General features: G+C 41.1%; 1 protein-coding gene across 3 annotated transcripts; it reads left to right on the top strand.

Annotated features, from left to right (window-relative positions):
• Positions 1 to 12,477: 12,477 nt before the first annotated feature.
• On the top strand, positions 12,478 to 17,429 carry LOC116211104 (glutamate receptor 3.6). 3 transcript variants are annotated; one of them, XM_031545329.1, is made up of 7 exons: positions 12,478 to 12,807; positions 13,095 to 13,443; positions 13,633 to 14,984; positions 15,372 to 15,649; positions 15,966 to 15,997; positions 16,084 to 16,490; positions 16,637 to 17,429. In XM_031545329.1, exons 2-7 carry the CDS (start codon positions 13,170 to 13,172, stop codon positions 17,120 to 17,122), a joined length of 2,829 nt encoding a protein of 942 aa, XP_031401189.1. In that variant the 5' UTR covers positions 12,478 to 12,807; positions 13,095 to 13,169; the 3' UTR covers positions 17,123 to 17,429. The 3 variants fall into 3 exon arrangements, with proteins under 3 accessions (XP_031401189.1, XP_031401187.1, XP_031401188.1); XM_031545327.1 differs by having other exon boundaries at positions 13,090 to 13,443; XM_031545328.1 differs by having other exon boundaries at positions 12,478 to 13,443.
• The last annotated feature ends 132 nt before the right edge of the window (positions 17,430 to 17,561 follow it).

Genomic DNA, 17,561 nt, shown 5'->3' with positions numbered 1-17,561 from the left:
CTATGTACATGAATGATGTATATTATGGCAGTGCACATTTAAGTAATGGTCTGTATGTTCTTGATCTAGATACGCCTATTTATAATGTGGAAACCAAACGGCTCAAATCTAATGATTCGAACCCGACTTACCTCTGGCATTGTCGTTTAGGCCATATTAGCGAGAATCGCATCTCTAGACTCCATAAGGATGGATTACTGGACTCGTTTGATTTAGAATCGATCGAGACATGCGAACCTTGCTTAATGGGGAAAATGACTAAGGCCCCTTTTACCGGAAAAGGTGAGCGAGCTAGTGATCATCTGGCTCTCATACATACTGATGTATGTGGACCAGTGAACAAGCTTGCTAGAGGTGGGTATCTCTACTTCATTACATTTACTGATGATTTCAGTAGATTTGGATATGTGTATTTGATGAAACACAAATCTGAATCCTTTGAAAAGTTCAAAGAATTTAAGAATGAAGTGGAGAATCAGTTGGGTAAGAGCATTAAAGTTCTTCGATCAGATCGAGGAGGTGAATATTTGAGCTATGAGTTTGCTGACTATCTTAAACAGTGTGGGATTTTATCTCAACTGACTCCACCTGGAACACCACAGTGGAATGGTGTAGCTGAGAGGAGGAATCGAACTTTATTAGATATGGTTCGATCTTTGATGAGTCATGCAAACTTACCTGACTCCTTCTGGGGATATGCTCTACAGACAGCTGCTCTCATATTAAACAATGCTCCGTCGAAATCAGTTGAAAGGACACCATATGAGATGTGGTATGGGAAGCGTCCCAAGATGTCTTTTCTAAAAATATGGGATTGCGAAGCTTATGTGAAGAGATTGTCTTCGGATAAGCTTGGCCCTAAATCGGACAAATGTTACTTTGTGGGGTATCCTAAGGAAACTCGAGGATACTATTTCTATAATCCCATCGAGGGCAAAGTGTTTGTCGCTCGAACTGCGGTATTCCTTGAGAAAGAGTTTCTCTTCAAAGGAACTAGTGGGAGGAAATTAGAACTTGGGGAAGTTCTACCACAAAATGACATTTACCAATCGACGGACGATGTTGCAGAACAAGTACCACAAGTTGTTGTGGCACAATCTTCTACACAGGTGACACGGGAGCCTCGTTGGTCTAGTAGGATACGTCATGAGCCCGAGAGATATGGATTTCTCTTGACTCAAGACAATGACGTATTGCTCATAGATAATGATGAGCCTACAACCTATGCGGAAGCCGTAATAGGCCCTGACTCTGAGAAATGGCTGGAGGCCATGAGATCTGAGATGGAGTCCATGTACACTAACCAAGTATGGACTTTGGTTGATCCACCTGAATGGGCAAAACCCATTGGGTGTAAGTGGGTCTTCAAGAAGAAGACTGATATGGACGGTAATGTGATTACCTTTAAGGGCCGACTTGTGGCAAAAGGTTTCAAACAAGTTCATGGTGTTAACTATGACGAAACTTTTTCCCCGGTGGCTATGCTTAAATCCATAAGGATCTTGCTTGCAATTGCAGCTTATTATGATTATGAGATCTGGCAAATGGATGTCAAAACTGCTTTCCTGAACGGGAAGCTCCTCGAGGATGTGTATATGACACAACCTGAGGGTTTTGTCGATCCACATAGTGCCGGAAAGGTTTGTAAGCTACAACGGTCTATTTATGGGTTGAAGCAAGCTTCCAGGAGCTGGAATCTTCGTTTTGATGATGCAATCAAAGAGTTTGGTTTCATTAAGAATGAAGATGAACCCTGTGTTTACAAGAAGGTTAGTGGGAGCGTAGTGATCTTCTTGGTGTTGTATGTAGACGACATACTTCTGATCGGAAATGACATTCCTTCCTTACAGTCTGTGAAGACTTGGTTGGGAAGGTGTTTCTCTATGAAGGACTTAGGCGAAACTACCTATGTGCTAGGTATCAAGATCTATAGAGATAGATCCAGGAGACTGCTTGGCCTAAGTCAGAGTGCATACATAGATAAAGTGCTTCGGCGTTTTAGCATGCATGATTCTAAGAAAGGGTCGCTGCCTATGTTACATGGCATAAGCCTTTCGAAGGCTCAGAGTCCTTCTACTCGAGAGGATAGGGACCGCATGAATAGGATTCCATATGCGTCAGCTATTGGATCCATCATGTATGCTATGTTATGCACTCGATCAGATGTCTCGTATGCTTTGAGTATGACGAGTCGATACCAATCAGATCCAGGTGAAAGACACTGGATTGCAGTAAAGAACATCCTTAAGTACTTACGAAGGACTAAGGAGATGTTTTTGGTATATGGAGGCGAAGAAGAGCTCGTTGTAAGAGGTTACACCGATGCTAGCTTCCAGACCGATAAGGACGACAGTAGATCGCAGTCAGGGTATGTGTTCTGCCTAAATGGAGGTGCTGTGAGTTGGAAGAGTTCCAAACAGGAGACAGTAGCCGATTCTACCACAGAGGCCAAGTATATTGCTGCCTCTAACGCTGCAAAAGAGGCCGTTTGGATCAAGAAGTTCGTGACAGAACTTGTTGTGGTTCCTAGCATCGCAGACCCAGTGGATCTCTATTGTGACAACAATGGAGCCATTGCGCAAGCTAAGGAACCCAGGTCTCACCAGCGATCCAAACATATACTCAGGCGCTTCCATCTCATTCGCGAGATCATCGACAGAGGAGATGTGAAGATATGCAGAATACCAACAGATGAGAATCTCGCAGATCCACTTACGAAGCCTCTTGTGCAGCGCAAGCACGAGGCTCACACTAGATCTATTGGCATAAGACATGTGCCAGATTGGCTCTAGTGCAAGTGGGAGATTGTTGGGAATTGGTGTATGCCCTAGAGGCAATCTATAATCAGTTTTGTAATATGATATCTATTTCATTATAAAACGAGGCATATCTGTTATTGTGTAGATTGCGCTAAATATGATTTTACACAATAATGTCCTTGGAATAGTAGGTTCAATAGGCATCAAGTGTGACTTGATTGTGAGATCCTATAATTACTGAACATTATTCCTAAATGTCTATAGTCAAAGTATTATCGTTAATTAGGACAACGGTAATACGGTTAGACTAGTGTGAGTGTTGATTGATGACCAAATCTCATAGGTCATGGATATGGAGATATCAAATCACACCACATGTATACATTAAGAGTAATGTGTATTGGACTGACCCGCCATGAGATTGCTACATGGGTTGTTACGTGACTGTCATTAGCATATCTCAAAGTGACTATAGTGTCATGGTCCTTTGACTTGAGGTCACCATGGATTCCTACGTGTAATGTCGTATATTTTGATACTGTCAAACGCCACCGTAACTGGTTGGTTATAAAGATAGTTATTGGGTATGCCACAAAGCATGGAAAAGAATGTGAGTGACCAAGATAGGATTTGTCCCTCCTACGAAACGGGAGCGATATCTCACGGCCACTTGGTGGTTAAGTCTAAAAGTGTATGCATACCCAAATGAGTCGATATAATGATATCGAGCTCATTTGCTCTGATAGACTTACCCGGTAAATCAAGAAAGAGAGATATTAAGCCATACAAGGATGTCATCGACCATGCCTTGGGCTCAATAGAGATATAGAGGACAATGGATTATATTACACGGTAATATAGGTCACGAGGTTCGTCGAGAAATTGACTTTCCGATTACTTGAGTAACAGTGATGCATTGCTAGATGCCGCTCACTGTTTGTAATATTAAAATAGAGATTTCGATATTACTATCAACGTAATTGGGAACCTACAGGGTCACACACTACGACTAACTTGACGAGATATTTTGAAACAACAAAATTGTCTAATAAAGATTAGATGATTTATGGTGCGACCGATTAATCGGATATTTAATGAGATTAAATTTGCCGATTAATTAGACCCGATTTATTAGATTTAATGGTGTGCTAAGTGGTTATTTTTATGGAACCACTTGGAGCCAATTATAGAAAGAAACATGGGCCAATTGTATGATAACACTTAGCTATACACATGGACTAATTAAATGATGTCACCTAGACTTACACATGTCACTTGGAGCCTTGATTCTCCTTAATCCCACATCGGTGGGGCTTTGAATTTGTCTTCCCCATATTGCTTATAAAAGGGGCAGCATGCATGTTTAGATATAAGAGATATATATACATGTATATGGGTGTACGTGTATAAGTGTAAGGAAATTCAAGTTGAATTGTTCAATTTGAATTAATCATACTAGTCTAATAAATTTCGGGTGTCGCATCGGGGTGTTTCTTTCGAGTGTTGGTCTCTAGTACCGCCGATCTCGAAAACTCGTCGACAAAGTCGGTGTGGATACCAGTAGAGGCGTCACGCGTGGGACGCTCGGTCGACAACTTTAAATATTCCAGGTACGCTTTTATTTACTCTTACTCTTCTAGTAGGTCTTGGAATTAGTTTCACGGGTAAGAAATTTTGAATTTCTGTTCCTTTTTACGCTTCCGTTAGCCCCGTGGAACTAGCAGTACGTGACTTCTCTTTTCTGGATCCCTCGCTTTAGTTGCATGATCGACAAGGTCTTTTGCCCATTTCCCATTAACCGCTTGACCGGCACCACGCATTGGCACTTAGCATCCAACACACAGATGCAATCTGCGAATGGGACGAGTAGTGCATCAATCCTGTCGAGGAAATCCATCCCAATAACAAAGTCGTAGTCATCAAGAGGGATTACCTCAATAGTTTCCTTTCCGCTCCACTGTCCGATCCGAATATCCACGTCCTTAGCAACATCGCCTGTTGGGACTTCTTCGGAATTCGCCGTCTTGAGCCGCCCCCTTGTTCTTTCGACGCGAAGTCCCAGCTTCTTCGCGCCCTTTTCGGAGATGAAGAGATTGGAGGCTCCTGTGTCAACGAGAGCATTAAATGCCTTCCCGGCAATTTCAACATCCGCGAACATGAGCCCCCTTCGACCGATTGGCCTTCCTAGTTGTAATGGAGCTAAGGATACGCAGTGAACCCAACCGCGTCTCCTCTTCTTTATCCTCATCTGCTTTCACCAACGCCACGAGCTTGGCTTTGGTAGGACATTCTTGAGCCATGTGCGGACCATCGCATAAGAAATACTTAAGTATCCGTTCATCCTTCCCCTTTGGCTTGCTCAACCCTGCCTTGTCCTTGAAAGTTGGCTTGGCTGACTTGCCGCCATCGGATCGGTGGGACTTCTCTTTATATCCCCCACCTTTGGGCTTGCTCTTCTCCTTCGAGTCAGACTTGCTTGACGAGCGGAATTCCACCAGCGATTCCGCCATCGACATAGCCTTGTGCAGATCCTGCACGCCACGACACTATAGCTCTTGCTTAGCCCACAGTTTCAACCCATCCATGAATTGGAAAAAGGCTTCTTTGTCGGTCAGTGACGGAATCTGAAGCATGAGTTATGTGGACTGACGCATATACTCCCGAAGTTCACCCTTGTGCTCCAAGCGTCGAAGCTTGGCGTGAGCTTCATCCTCCGCATACTCAAGGTAGAACTGTTGGCGGAATTCAGCCTTGAACTCCTCCCTAGTGTTGACCGTCTTGCCACTTCGGTCGTCGCACCTCCAACGCAACCATAGTAAAGCGACATCGACAAGGTACATGGAGACCATCCCCACACGGACAGCTTTGTCCTCTACTCCCGTCGCACGGAAGTAGGTCTCCATACTCCATATGAAGTTGTCCATGTCCTTGGCCACCCTAGTTCCCTTGAACTCCTTGGGCCTGGGGACATCTGGACGCGCGCTAAGCTGACCCATGCCACCCCCATCAACATGAGTCATCCACACTTGCACGAGCTCGGCCTTGAGCTCATCGATCTCAGCGCGCATGGCCGAGGCAAGGGCTTCTACCGTCTCGTTCCGCTTGGTCAACTCATTCACCGCAGTATTCAAGGCGCCCTGCATACCCTCTTGAAGCTCCTCTAAGTCCGAGCGGAGCTCCTCCATGCCCTTGGACGCGTCCTCGATCTTGCCTTGGATGTCCGCCATGATAACCTCCATCTTTGTCATCCGGCCCTCAAGCGAACTTAGTGGATCCCTCGAGCTTTCCCGCTGCTTCTTGGACTTTGCCTCGTCTCATCGATCACCACCTCCGATTGGTTAGTGGTTGCCATCGCCCTGAACCTTCGCTCTGATACCACTTGTCACGGGCTTACTATTTTATCTAGCATTCCCTACCCGTGCGGCCCTAGAATTGCTATTCTAGGCAACTTTTCCCTTCACAGAACTTCTAGAGAGAGAAACTAGAGAGAGAAGCTCTAGAAAATGATACTTGTATTGCTTTTCAAGTATGTGTACAAATGAGAAGGTGAGGCCCTTATATAGGCACTTTGTATTTAATGTACATCCAACTACTTCTACCATCTATTGGTATAAATGCAATTATCCTAATTACCGATATTAATTACAGAAGACTCGGGAGACTTCTAGAAGGTTCGGGGACCGAAGCTCTCTAGAAGACTCTATCACACGCATTCCCTAGTAAACCTTAGCAACTTCGAGCTCTCTCGATACTTTTCGAGGTTAGGAAGGTTTGTCAGTAACACTTGGGTGGTGTGTGCCATGCAGTACAATTCAGTTTCTGACAAACATAAGTATCTTGAAAGTTACTTATACTATTGATTAAATTTTTACTTTTCATTGAGGGCATACATATTATATAGTTTTTTGATGGATTGATTTTAGAAAAGTTAAAAGTTTATGGACTAAAAGGAAATAAGAGAAAAGTAAAACAGAGGGAAAAAATGGGCCGAATAGAGAAGTGGAATGAAGGATATCCTCGCGGAGGTCACCCCTCCCCTAGGGACCTAGGAGGTGGAAGGCTGGCTACGGGTGGAGGCACCTGTCCTCTCTCCCTTCCCATTCTTTTTCTAGTTTATTTTTTTATTTCAATAAATGCCACGTCAATATTTTCAAATGACAAAATGGATGAGAGACCAAAACTGTATAAAAGGAGTAAATTCAACAAGAATAAAAAATAAATAAATAAAGATTGAGAATTAAAATCAACTTTTTTTTCTTTTCCCTTTACATCTTGTTTGGATTGAAGGTAATTGGAGAATTATGAAGGGATGTGTTACGGAGGGGTTATATGAACCCATATTTGCCTTTTCAAAATTTTTAAGAATGGGAGAGTTATGTAGGGATAATTAATCTCACCATAACTCTTCATAACCTTTATATTTTAATTTCATCAATTTGAAGTGTTCTTGAAGGATAAAAACATCAACAATTGAGATAATATTATAAAAATAATCATAGGTCAATATCTTTTCTAAATTCTCGCACTAAATCACCTCATCATTTAATTAAGTTTATCCAAACATAAGTTATGGAGAAGTAAAGAACTCATCCATAATCCACCCCTGCCCACCCTTCCATAATCTTTCATAAGATGATATCCAAACAAAGCGACAAAACTATATTCTCATGGACTATAACTCGTTTGAAAATATCCCATTAAACTGTACTCAAACAAAATGCTCCTGCTTGTTCGGCATTTCAGAAGAATGCCCCTTGTCCCCAAAAAACCAGTTAATTTACTTCCACATGTCCAAAATATCCGTACTACGCATAATGCAATTTATAAGACCACTAAATCAAGGACATAATCGTAAATTTACAGCAATAACCATCCACTTCTAGTTTTTTTCTTCACTCTCTCTTATCTCTTTCATTTTCTCTCTTCTTCCCAATTAACTACACTTTTGGTACGTATTCTTATTTTTTTTAATAATAATATTATTATTTCATTGTAATTTGTACATATTGCATTTATTTTTATTTTAAAATATTTTAAAATTTTAATTGAGAACTGAAGAGAAAAAAAATACATTGTATCGTACAAACTCATAGCCCGCTTGATAACGTAATAAAGTTAAATTTAACTTTACTTTATTTAACTTTTCTTTCAATTCAATAATAAAATCATTACATTTTTATTTTTTTTGAAATTCTTTCTCATTTTTTTCTTATATATCATAATAATTAATTTATTTAATATTAAATTCTCTTAATTATTCAATATTTTTTTTTAAATTTAACGATATAATCATTGCTTTTTTATTTTTTTCTTTAAATCTTTTCACATATTTTTTTCAATTACTTTTATTTTCGTTTTTTCAAATTAAATTAAATCAAACTTCATTCTGTTACCAAATGTAAGGTGAATTTTTTCGAATGTGTTTTAGTTACAAATGGAAAACAAGTTTCCTATAAATCTAATGAATCTCGTGCGCGGTGCATGTATCTGTCTAGTCCTCTGGATTGCCGAAGAACATCCCGGAACTTCTGTAAAGACAGAAGTCCTCAATTGAAGGCTACGCGGCCTTTGATGTGACAATATATGGACCATGGCTGGGTGAATCGGTAAAAGAAATAGGAATAATAAATTGACAGAAGTGCTATGTGCTAGTTTTCGGATTGCAAGCATGCAAGCAGTAGAGTATTGATCCTTTTTTTTCCCTCTCGAAAGTAGCAGAAATTTATCATTACTTAAAAATAAGTACAAAAAATTTCTTCTGAAAAAAGATCACAAGATCATGAAGTATCGAAAGAATCCTCTGGACTAACTATAGAGAAGTATTGATCTAAAATCATAGAATACGCTAACCAATGTGGATTTGATTGAAATAGTTGGAAGTTTGTTCCCTATTTTCTCTAGAAGAAGAGGGTAAATAGGGAAGAGGGGTTCCCTTCCAACAACCGCCACCCCCTAGAGAAGGTTGTCGTGAACCTTTTAGGCCACCGTGCATATCGGGAGACCCTATCTCTCATAGGTGAGATCATTGGAGGCCAACTGGAAGGGAGCAAATCTGGAGAGTGGGTTCCCTTTGACATTGCTATTGGAGGTAAATGGACAAAAGTTTGTTTTACATGGAAAAGTTAAAAGGAGATAAATGGATTTATAAGAGACATGATTCATCATTTTATAGGCTTAAGTTTTTAATTGCGGATGAACGCATGTCCGAATAGGCCTGCAGATTTTCCAACAAATGATATCAAAGTTAGGTTATGCGCAGGATAGCACGTTGTCACGTGAAGATGGATGTTTAATTTAAAGGGACAAAGGTAATTAGAGACGCGACAAGTCTTCGGCAACCTTGGCTAGAGGGGAGGCGAGCGGGAGGCCTGCGGAAAGCCCCATTCGCCTTTGTTGTTGGAAGCTCACAATCACAAAGTGAGGGGAAGGAGGAGCAGCATATAGGGGTCTGGGATCAATTTGAAAATGAAAAAGATGGGGTGAGATTATAATACTGCATTTGGTTTTAAAGTATGATTTTAAAATCAGATTTTGATTTTGAAAAAGAGTGATATAAATGGAGTTCACCCTTTGATTTTGTATGAATTATTTTATTTTGTTGTGAAAAAAGAATGGTATAAATGAGACTCACCATTTGACTTTGTATAAGTTATTTTATTTTGTTGTGAATAGAATTAAGTTGAAGTAAAATTTTAAAATTTTATTTTGAAACCAAACAACCCAAATTTACGGGATTAAAAAGTTACGCCATCCCAACTTTCACACGCCAACCCTCCTTAACAATTCTGTCCATTTTATATAACAAAATCTAGAAAATTAGGTTGATTTTATGGCAAAAATTATCGCAAATACTATGAAGTGATTATCGAGAAAACGTCATGGACCAAATGACTGTTTCCTCTATTCAAATGCCAATAAGAGCTTTGACATAATTTTTATAATAAAAATCAAATATGATTTAGAATATTTACAAGACTCACGTAGAAGTTTTGAAAATATTAAAACAAATTATACTATAAATGAAATTTGATCCTATATTATAATCTCAGAAAGTCACGTGTTCTGCCCCCTTTTCTTTTAGCCTTTTTCTATAAATTATATATATATATATCTACAAATACATGTTTGCATTTTTGGGGCACAATTAATAGCAAATGGCTCAACTAGTCCGCGAGAGTTTATTCACTTTGGCGGCTCTTGTTTAAAACGTGTCAATTGTAGCATATTATCTTCTTTTCTTAAATTATTTTCCCTAGTAACGTAAGGAGCATTTTATCTTCTTTTTTTTACATTGTAATTCTAAACCTTTAGGAAATTTTTTTTTTTTGGCTTCTTAAAGTATTGATGTTTGTTATCTTGGTCTCCCATCTTCATTTTTCATGCGAACATAAATTCAAAGGGATAAAAGTCCATCTTTCATTATACAAAGGGCCTTAACGTATTCCATTTTCTTATTTTGGTCCCAAGTCTTTTTTTTTTTAAGCCAAATCTTGAGTGGTAAAACTGCATCTTTCGCAAATACAATTTTCATATTGTTGTTAAACGATTCATTATAGGTCAAAAAATTTTATAATGCACATAATATATGATAAAAAGGCAATGGAGATTCGAAAATTTCTCCTGCGACATCGTGCCAAGTCGTAGTCACTAGTGTCAATGACATCAAAACCTAACTTATAGAATATACGCAGGATATGACCTTTTATAAAGTTATTTTGGAGAACATATGCAAAGGAAAGAAAAAAAGGAAATAACATAAGTGAAAGCTGAAAACGAATGAAAACGACAGGGGAAAGAAAAAGACAACGAAGATATGTTTGCAATGATCATATTTTCGCACTTTAGATGTTTGCCGTTTCATATTAGGCCATTTTTGCACCCTTAGTTCGTGTAGTACCAACTTGCAAGTTGCATGCGCAGTGTTTTTCATCATTGGGACCACGGTGACCATATTTACAAAACGCCAACTCTGCACGTGAAATCTTGGTCCTTTGCTACGTACTACACATTTAATCTCCTTGTATCGATAAGTGACGCGTGTATATACCTCATAAACGAACCATCGCTTTATTGATCCCCATGGCGTGTGACTTTGGAAACATCGTTCAACATGGTAGATAAGAATTCGACTGAATTAATTATTGCATGCGCTATGTTTTTCATCTTTGGGACCACAATAACCAATAATTTACAAAACACCAACTCTCACGGGAAAATTTCCTTCGCTCCGAAACAGATGATCTCCTTTAATCGATAAGTTACACATGTATAAATACCTCATATATAAAAGAACCATCGGTTTATTGATCCCCATGGCGTGCGACTAGTGGTGGATCTAGGACTCGAAAGTAAGTGGGTGTAGACCGCCCTTATATCTTGAACAAATTGTAAGCGTATTATCTAAATGATATATAATTTTATTTGAACATATAAAAGATGATAAAATCAAAATAATAATTAAATGTTTCGAATTATCATAAAAAAATTTGAAATAGTTAAAATATCTTATAATTATTCATCTTTCTTTTTCTTTTTATGCAAGACTTTCGAGATGTTTGTTTGATGTTTGTAGTCTATTTTTCATGTTAACTGAACATTTTTCTCCACAGTTGCATATTAGCAAATGATGGAGAAAGGTTTTGAGGATATTATTTGATTTAAATTAGTTTATAAAATATGAGATTCCTTAGTGTTTACGAAGCGAGCGTAAATCTTAAATTTGTTGGAGGACAAAGAAGCTTACCCAAAGGTCAAAATAGACTTGATAAGAAAGAATATGTACATACATGGATGAGATGTGAGATCGAAAACAACTCTAAAAGGTCTATAAAAAATTTTTTTAGCTTGGTCGGAGTGGAAAGTGCTAGAGAAAATAGACGAAAGGAAAAAATAATTCCAAGTTTCCAGAGGGAGATTGAGAGAAGAGGCGGGATTCTGCAAATACTATTTTTGCAACATATTTAGATTGATTTTTTTTTTAAAAACAAGTCAAACTAACACATTTTTTGTTGTTGTAAAGTTTAATACATTTCTTGCAATTTTTGAAAGTAAAGTGGGGTCACTCCATGTAGATATGCGTGCGACTCTGGAAACATTTGAATATTCAACATGCATTCATTTATTCCCAGGATAATTAGAATCAGGCATCGTCTGGCAGCTTATGGTCGGGATAATGACGTTATTCTTAGAAGCCTGACTGGTAGGAACTAGAGGAGCAGCAGAGCGACGATAAGAATTTCAAGCTGTAGCACAACGTGAATTTCAAGATGTAAATCGGTTCATGCAAGATTTCAGTTGCAAAATGAAATCTTGCCTCCTGAATTCGGAGAAGCAAACCGTAGAAAATAGTGATGGAACTAACAAATAAGTCAAAGTACGTATTCGAAATCCATTTGTAACATTTCATAATGAGAATCATATCAACACCTAAACGAGATTAGTTTCAGCCGTGTCAAAGACGAAAGAAAGTGCAGAGCATGGGAAGCGGGCAGTTCATCCTTTCTGTTTGACCGTAAGGAAGAGTTACAGTAACAAAATTATGAACCATGTGAAAGTAGTGGAAATAATTAAATAATTAATTTATATTATTTTGTTTATAATATCTGGAAGAAAATAATGAGGACCACCACGCCCCACCAAATTTCTCCACTTTGGATCCACCCTGGATGTTTTCTCTTGGTAGCATCTTCCATGTCGGTCCTTGTTCACCCTCCACCAGTGCTCGTGGACCAATCCCCTCTCTCTCTCTCTCTCTGTCGCTGTTTCCGATGCTCAACATTTAATAAGCTTTAATGGAAGCTTATCTCAGTCTCACTCACACAGCAAAAAGGTGGAAAGGAATTCTCTGTCACACTAAGATTGTTTTAATGGCCCTTCTTCCCTTCTCTGTCTCAGCCACAAATGAGTAGAAGAGATTGCTGAACTCTTTGAGCTCATCAAAGTTCGTTCCATTTTCCCTCCAAATCAAGAGGGTTTGAAATACAGGGCCTGATTGGGCCGCTGGGAGGAGAAATGGCCGCTGCTGCAGCCACTCGGGCCTTGCAACTCAGTGAGTCATCTTCACTCTCTGGGTCATTGAGTTTCTTTGCCGTTCTTGATGCTGGGGCTGTTAGCTTTCCCGATGTCAAGCTGGGATTGCCAATTTGAGTTGTCCTTTCTTGATAACTGTTGGGTTTTGCCCCTAAACCAATCTTATTGTTGCTGGGGAATTTTGAGCTGATTCCTTTCGTTTGTGGAGGAGTTGAACGGGAGTCAAGACTTCGCTTGGTTCGGCTTTTTGCTTGTTTCCCGGTACGATTATTGTTGTTTGTGGGTTATACTGTTTTCCTAGACCAGGTTGCTAGCCGCAGCGGGCAATTCAGATGAGGAGAACAATATCCGGGCCTCGGTGATTCAGTGATTCGACCCGCCATGAAGACGCACTTGTGCCTTCTACTCCTGGTGTTGGCAACTTTACAGGAGGTGCGACGCTCATATGGAGCTGGAACGATTGTGTCTACGAGACCCGATGTTGTGAACGTTGGGGCTGTCTTCTCTTTCGGTACGATGATAGGCAAGGTCGCCAAAGTTGCCATAGAAGCTGCGGTCAATGACGTCAACTCTGACCCGACAGTTCTCAATGGAACTAAGCTGAAAGTCACGATGCAGGACACAAACTACAGCGGTTTCCTGGGTATAGTCGAAGGTAAGTCCTTGAAATAAAATCTTTTCCTATCTGTTTAAAGGAGAGCTGCTGATGACTGCAGTCAGCAGTCTTTCCTAACGGGATTCGAGTCTTATTGCCTGGTTCTCGTGCTAGGAGGGATCGTCAGATAATAAGCAGATTTACAACGGCCTTTGTTTGACAAGTTCATGCTTTTCTTCTGCTCTGCAGCACTGCAGTTCATGGAGAGCGACACTGTGGCTATCATCGGGCCTCAGACCTCCGTCACAGCTCACGTGATCTCCCACATAGCAAACGAGCTCAAAGTCCCCCTGCTGTCATTCTCGGCTACAGATCCCACGCTTTCCCCACTTCAGTTCCCATTCTTCGTAAGGACATCCCAGAATGACCTCTTCCAGATGACTGCGATTGCAGAAATGATCAACTATTATGGGTGGAGGGAAGTGATAGCAATTTACGTTGATGATGACCATGGCAGGAATGGGATTGCGGCCTTAGGGGACAAGCTCGCAGAGAGAAGGTGCAAAATCTCCTTTAAGGCACCACTGAGGCTTGAAGCAACCCAGGATGAGATAACTGATGCATTGGTCAAGGTTGCTCTAGATGAGTCCCGTATTATTGTCCTCCATAGTTATACTAGTACGGGGCTCGGAATCCTTAAAGTTGCTCAGTACCTTGGTATGATGGGGAATGGGTATGTTTGGATTGCCACGAACTGGCTCTCGACGATTTTGGATACGGATCCCCCGCATCCGCAGGATTCCGTGGACTACCTCCAGGGGGTCCTCACTCTGAAATTACACACGCCCGATTCAGACATAAAGAAGAAGTTTTACTCTCGGTGGAGAAATTTGACTCAAATGTCGGGTAATGGGACCTTTGGTTTGAGCACTTACGGGCTGTATTCTTATGACACTGTTTGGATCCTTGCTCGTGCGATTGATAGATTTTTTGATCGGGGAGGGGTCATCTCGTTCTCAAATGATTCAAGGCTGAGCAATCTAAAGGGGGGAAGTTTGCATCTTGATGCAATGAGCATTTTCGATGGCGGAGATTTGTTACTCAATAGCATTCTCAGGGTGGATATGATTGGTGTGTCAGGTCAGGTCCGCTTCACTCCTGATCGGAACCTCATCCACCCGGCATGTGATATCATCAATGTTATGCAGTCAGGATTTAGGAGAATTGGGTATTGGTCAAATTACTCAGGACTTTCGATTGTTGCCCCGGAGACACTGTATATGAGCCCACCCAACAGGTCAAGCTCAGCCCAGCAGCTGTTTCCGGTGGTTTGGCCCGGAGAGACAACACAAAAGCCCCGGGGTTGGGTCTTCCCTAACAATGGGAGGCATCTGAGGATTGGCGTGCCAAGACGAGTCAGTTACCGAGAGTTCGTGTCACCATCAGAAGGAGGCTCTGATCAGTTCACAGGGTATTGCATTGACGTGTTCATCTCAGCTGTTAACCTTTTGCCATATGCTGTGCCTTATAATTTGATCCCCTACGGGGATGGGAAGCATAACCCTAGCTCCACCAAGCTTGTGGAGCTAATTACAACTGATGTGAGTATTCAAGGAAACCTTAGCAATATTAGTACAATTCAACACCATTTGCTCTTGAACCATTTGCTTGAAAAACATTCTAGGAAACTCCAAAAAAAGTGGTTTGCTGTGCTCTTGTTTTGAAACGTGTGTGGAGAAATTTCCCGAAAAATATTTTGGGTTTCTGTAGCTTCCAACTAACGAAGGTTTGAGCTTTCTGTTTTCCAATGTTTTTAAATGCAACTCCTATTAAAATTTTCCATTTTCCAGAAAACAGAAAAGACAGCAATTCATGCTTTCAAAGCTCTTTGAGTGAGATCTGATACTTTGCATCTTATTCTCCGTTGTTTTCCAAGCAAAGTGAAACCAGAACCGTTTCTCAAATACTTCCACTTTTCATTCGTGCAGTATTTTGATGCTGTGGTGGGTGATCTAGCAATTACTATGGAACGAACAAAGATGGCTGATTTCACGCAGCCCTATATTGAGTCGGGCCTCGTCGTGGTGGCCCCAGTAAGGCAACAGAACACCAGTGCGTGGGCCTTCCTGAGGCCCTTTACGAGGGAAATGTGGATCGTGACAGCCCTCTTCTTCCTCATAGTGGGAACAGTTGTCTGGATTTTGGAACATAGGATGAACGACGAATTTCGGGGCCCCCCTAGGAGACAATTCATCACAATCCTCTGGTGAGTTAGTTTAAGGATACCCCATTTCACTGGGAAAAACTGGTTAACGTGCTCATCAGAATAAGATATTTCAAGTCTCTGACTTGGTCATGTTTTCCATTTATTCCTGCTTCCACAAAGTAGATATTAGTATCTTCTGCAACACAGACACCAAAGTTAATGTGCAATAATTGTTCCTACTTAAAGTTGTTATTTTGTTCAGTTCCGTCTGAATGAACCTTCACAAAGGATCGGTTCGAACACTGATAAGATGGAGTTTGTATTCAGGTTCTGATTTTGTGTAATTCATTAATCCTGTCATGTTTATGTTGTGCAGGTTTAGCTTTTCGACTTGGTTTTTCGCACATAGTAAGATGAATCCCTCGACTCTCACTCTTTCTCTCTCAATTCCACGAGCTTTACTTGGTTTTAATGTCTGGCTGTCTCCTTGATAGGGGAAAACACCGTGAGCGCCCTTGGACGTGTTGTGCTGATAGTGTGGCTATTCGTGGTCCTCATCATCAACTCGAGCTATACTGCGAGTCTTACCTCGATCCTCACAGTCCAACAACTCTCGTCTCCCATCAAAGGCATTGAGGACCTGGTACAAAGTGACGACCCAATTGGGTACCAGGAGGGCTCGTTTGCCCGGACCTACTTGATCAAAGAGCTTGGGGTTCATGAATCAAGGCTTGTTCCTCTTGTCATGCCTGAGGATTATGTGAAGGCCCTCAAGGCTGGGCCACGGGGGGGTGGGGTCGCCGCTGTGGTCGACGAACGTCCTTACATCGAGCTCTTCCTCTCAACTCGGTGTGAGTTCAGCATTGTCGGGCAAGAGTTCACCAAAAACGGATGGGGCTTCGTGAGTGCTGCTTTTTTGAAAACCTGCGTTTCCTGAAAATCATTCATACTGTGGAATTTGGATATCCTTTTCATATCCCAGATAAATGGAGATTATCTTTTGCCTGAATGGGATATTGATAACTGTTTCCATATCTGAATCTTCAGGCCTTTCCACGAGACTCGCCACTGGCTGTTGACATGTCCACAGCCATCTTGAAGCTCTCTGAGAATGGAGATCTCCAGAGGATTCATGACAAATGGCTCAAAAGCATCGCCTGCACGTCACAGGGATCGAAACTCCAGGTGGACCGGTTGCAGCTCAAGAGCTTCCGGGGTCTCTTCCTCGTGTGCGGATTAGCTTGCCTGCTCGCTCTCCTCATATACTTGGGGCAGATGCTCTACCAGTTCAGCCGGCACTGTCCTGAGGAGCTTGACTCTTCCTCCGGGTCGAGCTCCCGGTCCAAGCGGCTACAGACTTTTCTCACATTTGTGGATGAGAAGGAAGAAGAAGTGAGAAAGCGCTCCAAGAGGAGGCAGCTGGAGAAAGCTTCCAATAGAAGCATGGGAGGAGCTGAATCAGTGAACGATTCGAGAGGGAGTCATATCGAGTACTCCTCGAACCAAAGCCTCGGAGCTCCGGACAGAGCTTAGGTGAGATCGCTCGATGCTCTGGACTTTTACTCTGATAATTATCTTCATAGATTTGATAAGATATTTAGTCAAGATCACCACAGGTGCGGATCTTCTTCAACTGTGTAATTTGTAAAGGCATTCCACGGAGAGCTATAATCTAGGCCATTTAGTGCAAGTCTTAGCCTTCGGACCGTATCTGTGTAAATGTGCTCTTCTAAGCATATCTATGTAAATGCACTCTTGTAAGCATACCGATGACCTCCAATTTCGTGAGGTAAAATAGAGGTACGACACCACATGTTTGATCGGTAGCGATTTCATTTCATTCCATTTCTTTTCCTTTGCGCTGTATCAAACTTGACCTGAGCGATTTTTCCTGAGATTCTGTCATCACACACATACAAGAAGCTCGTGATCAAAGGAAGTAGATGAGGAGGAAGTGCAAGCAAGAACGAGA

This window comes from Punica granatum, chromosome 6, assembly GCF_007655135.1.
Source record: "Punica granatum isolate Tunisia-2019 chromosome 6, ASM765513v2, whole genome shotgun sequence".
NCBI classification, from domain to species: domain Eukaryota; kingdom Viridiplantae; phylum Streptophyta; class Magnoliopsida; order Myrtales; family Lythraceae; genus Punica; species Punica granatum.
The sequence above is the reverse complement of the archived record's forward strand: the minus strand, read 5'-3'. Positions and strand labels throughout refer to the sequence as shown.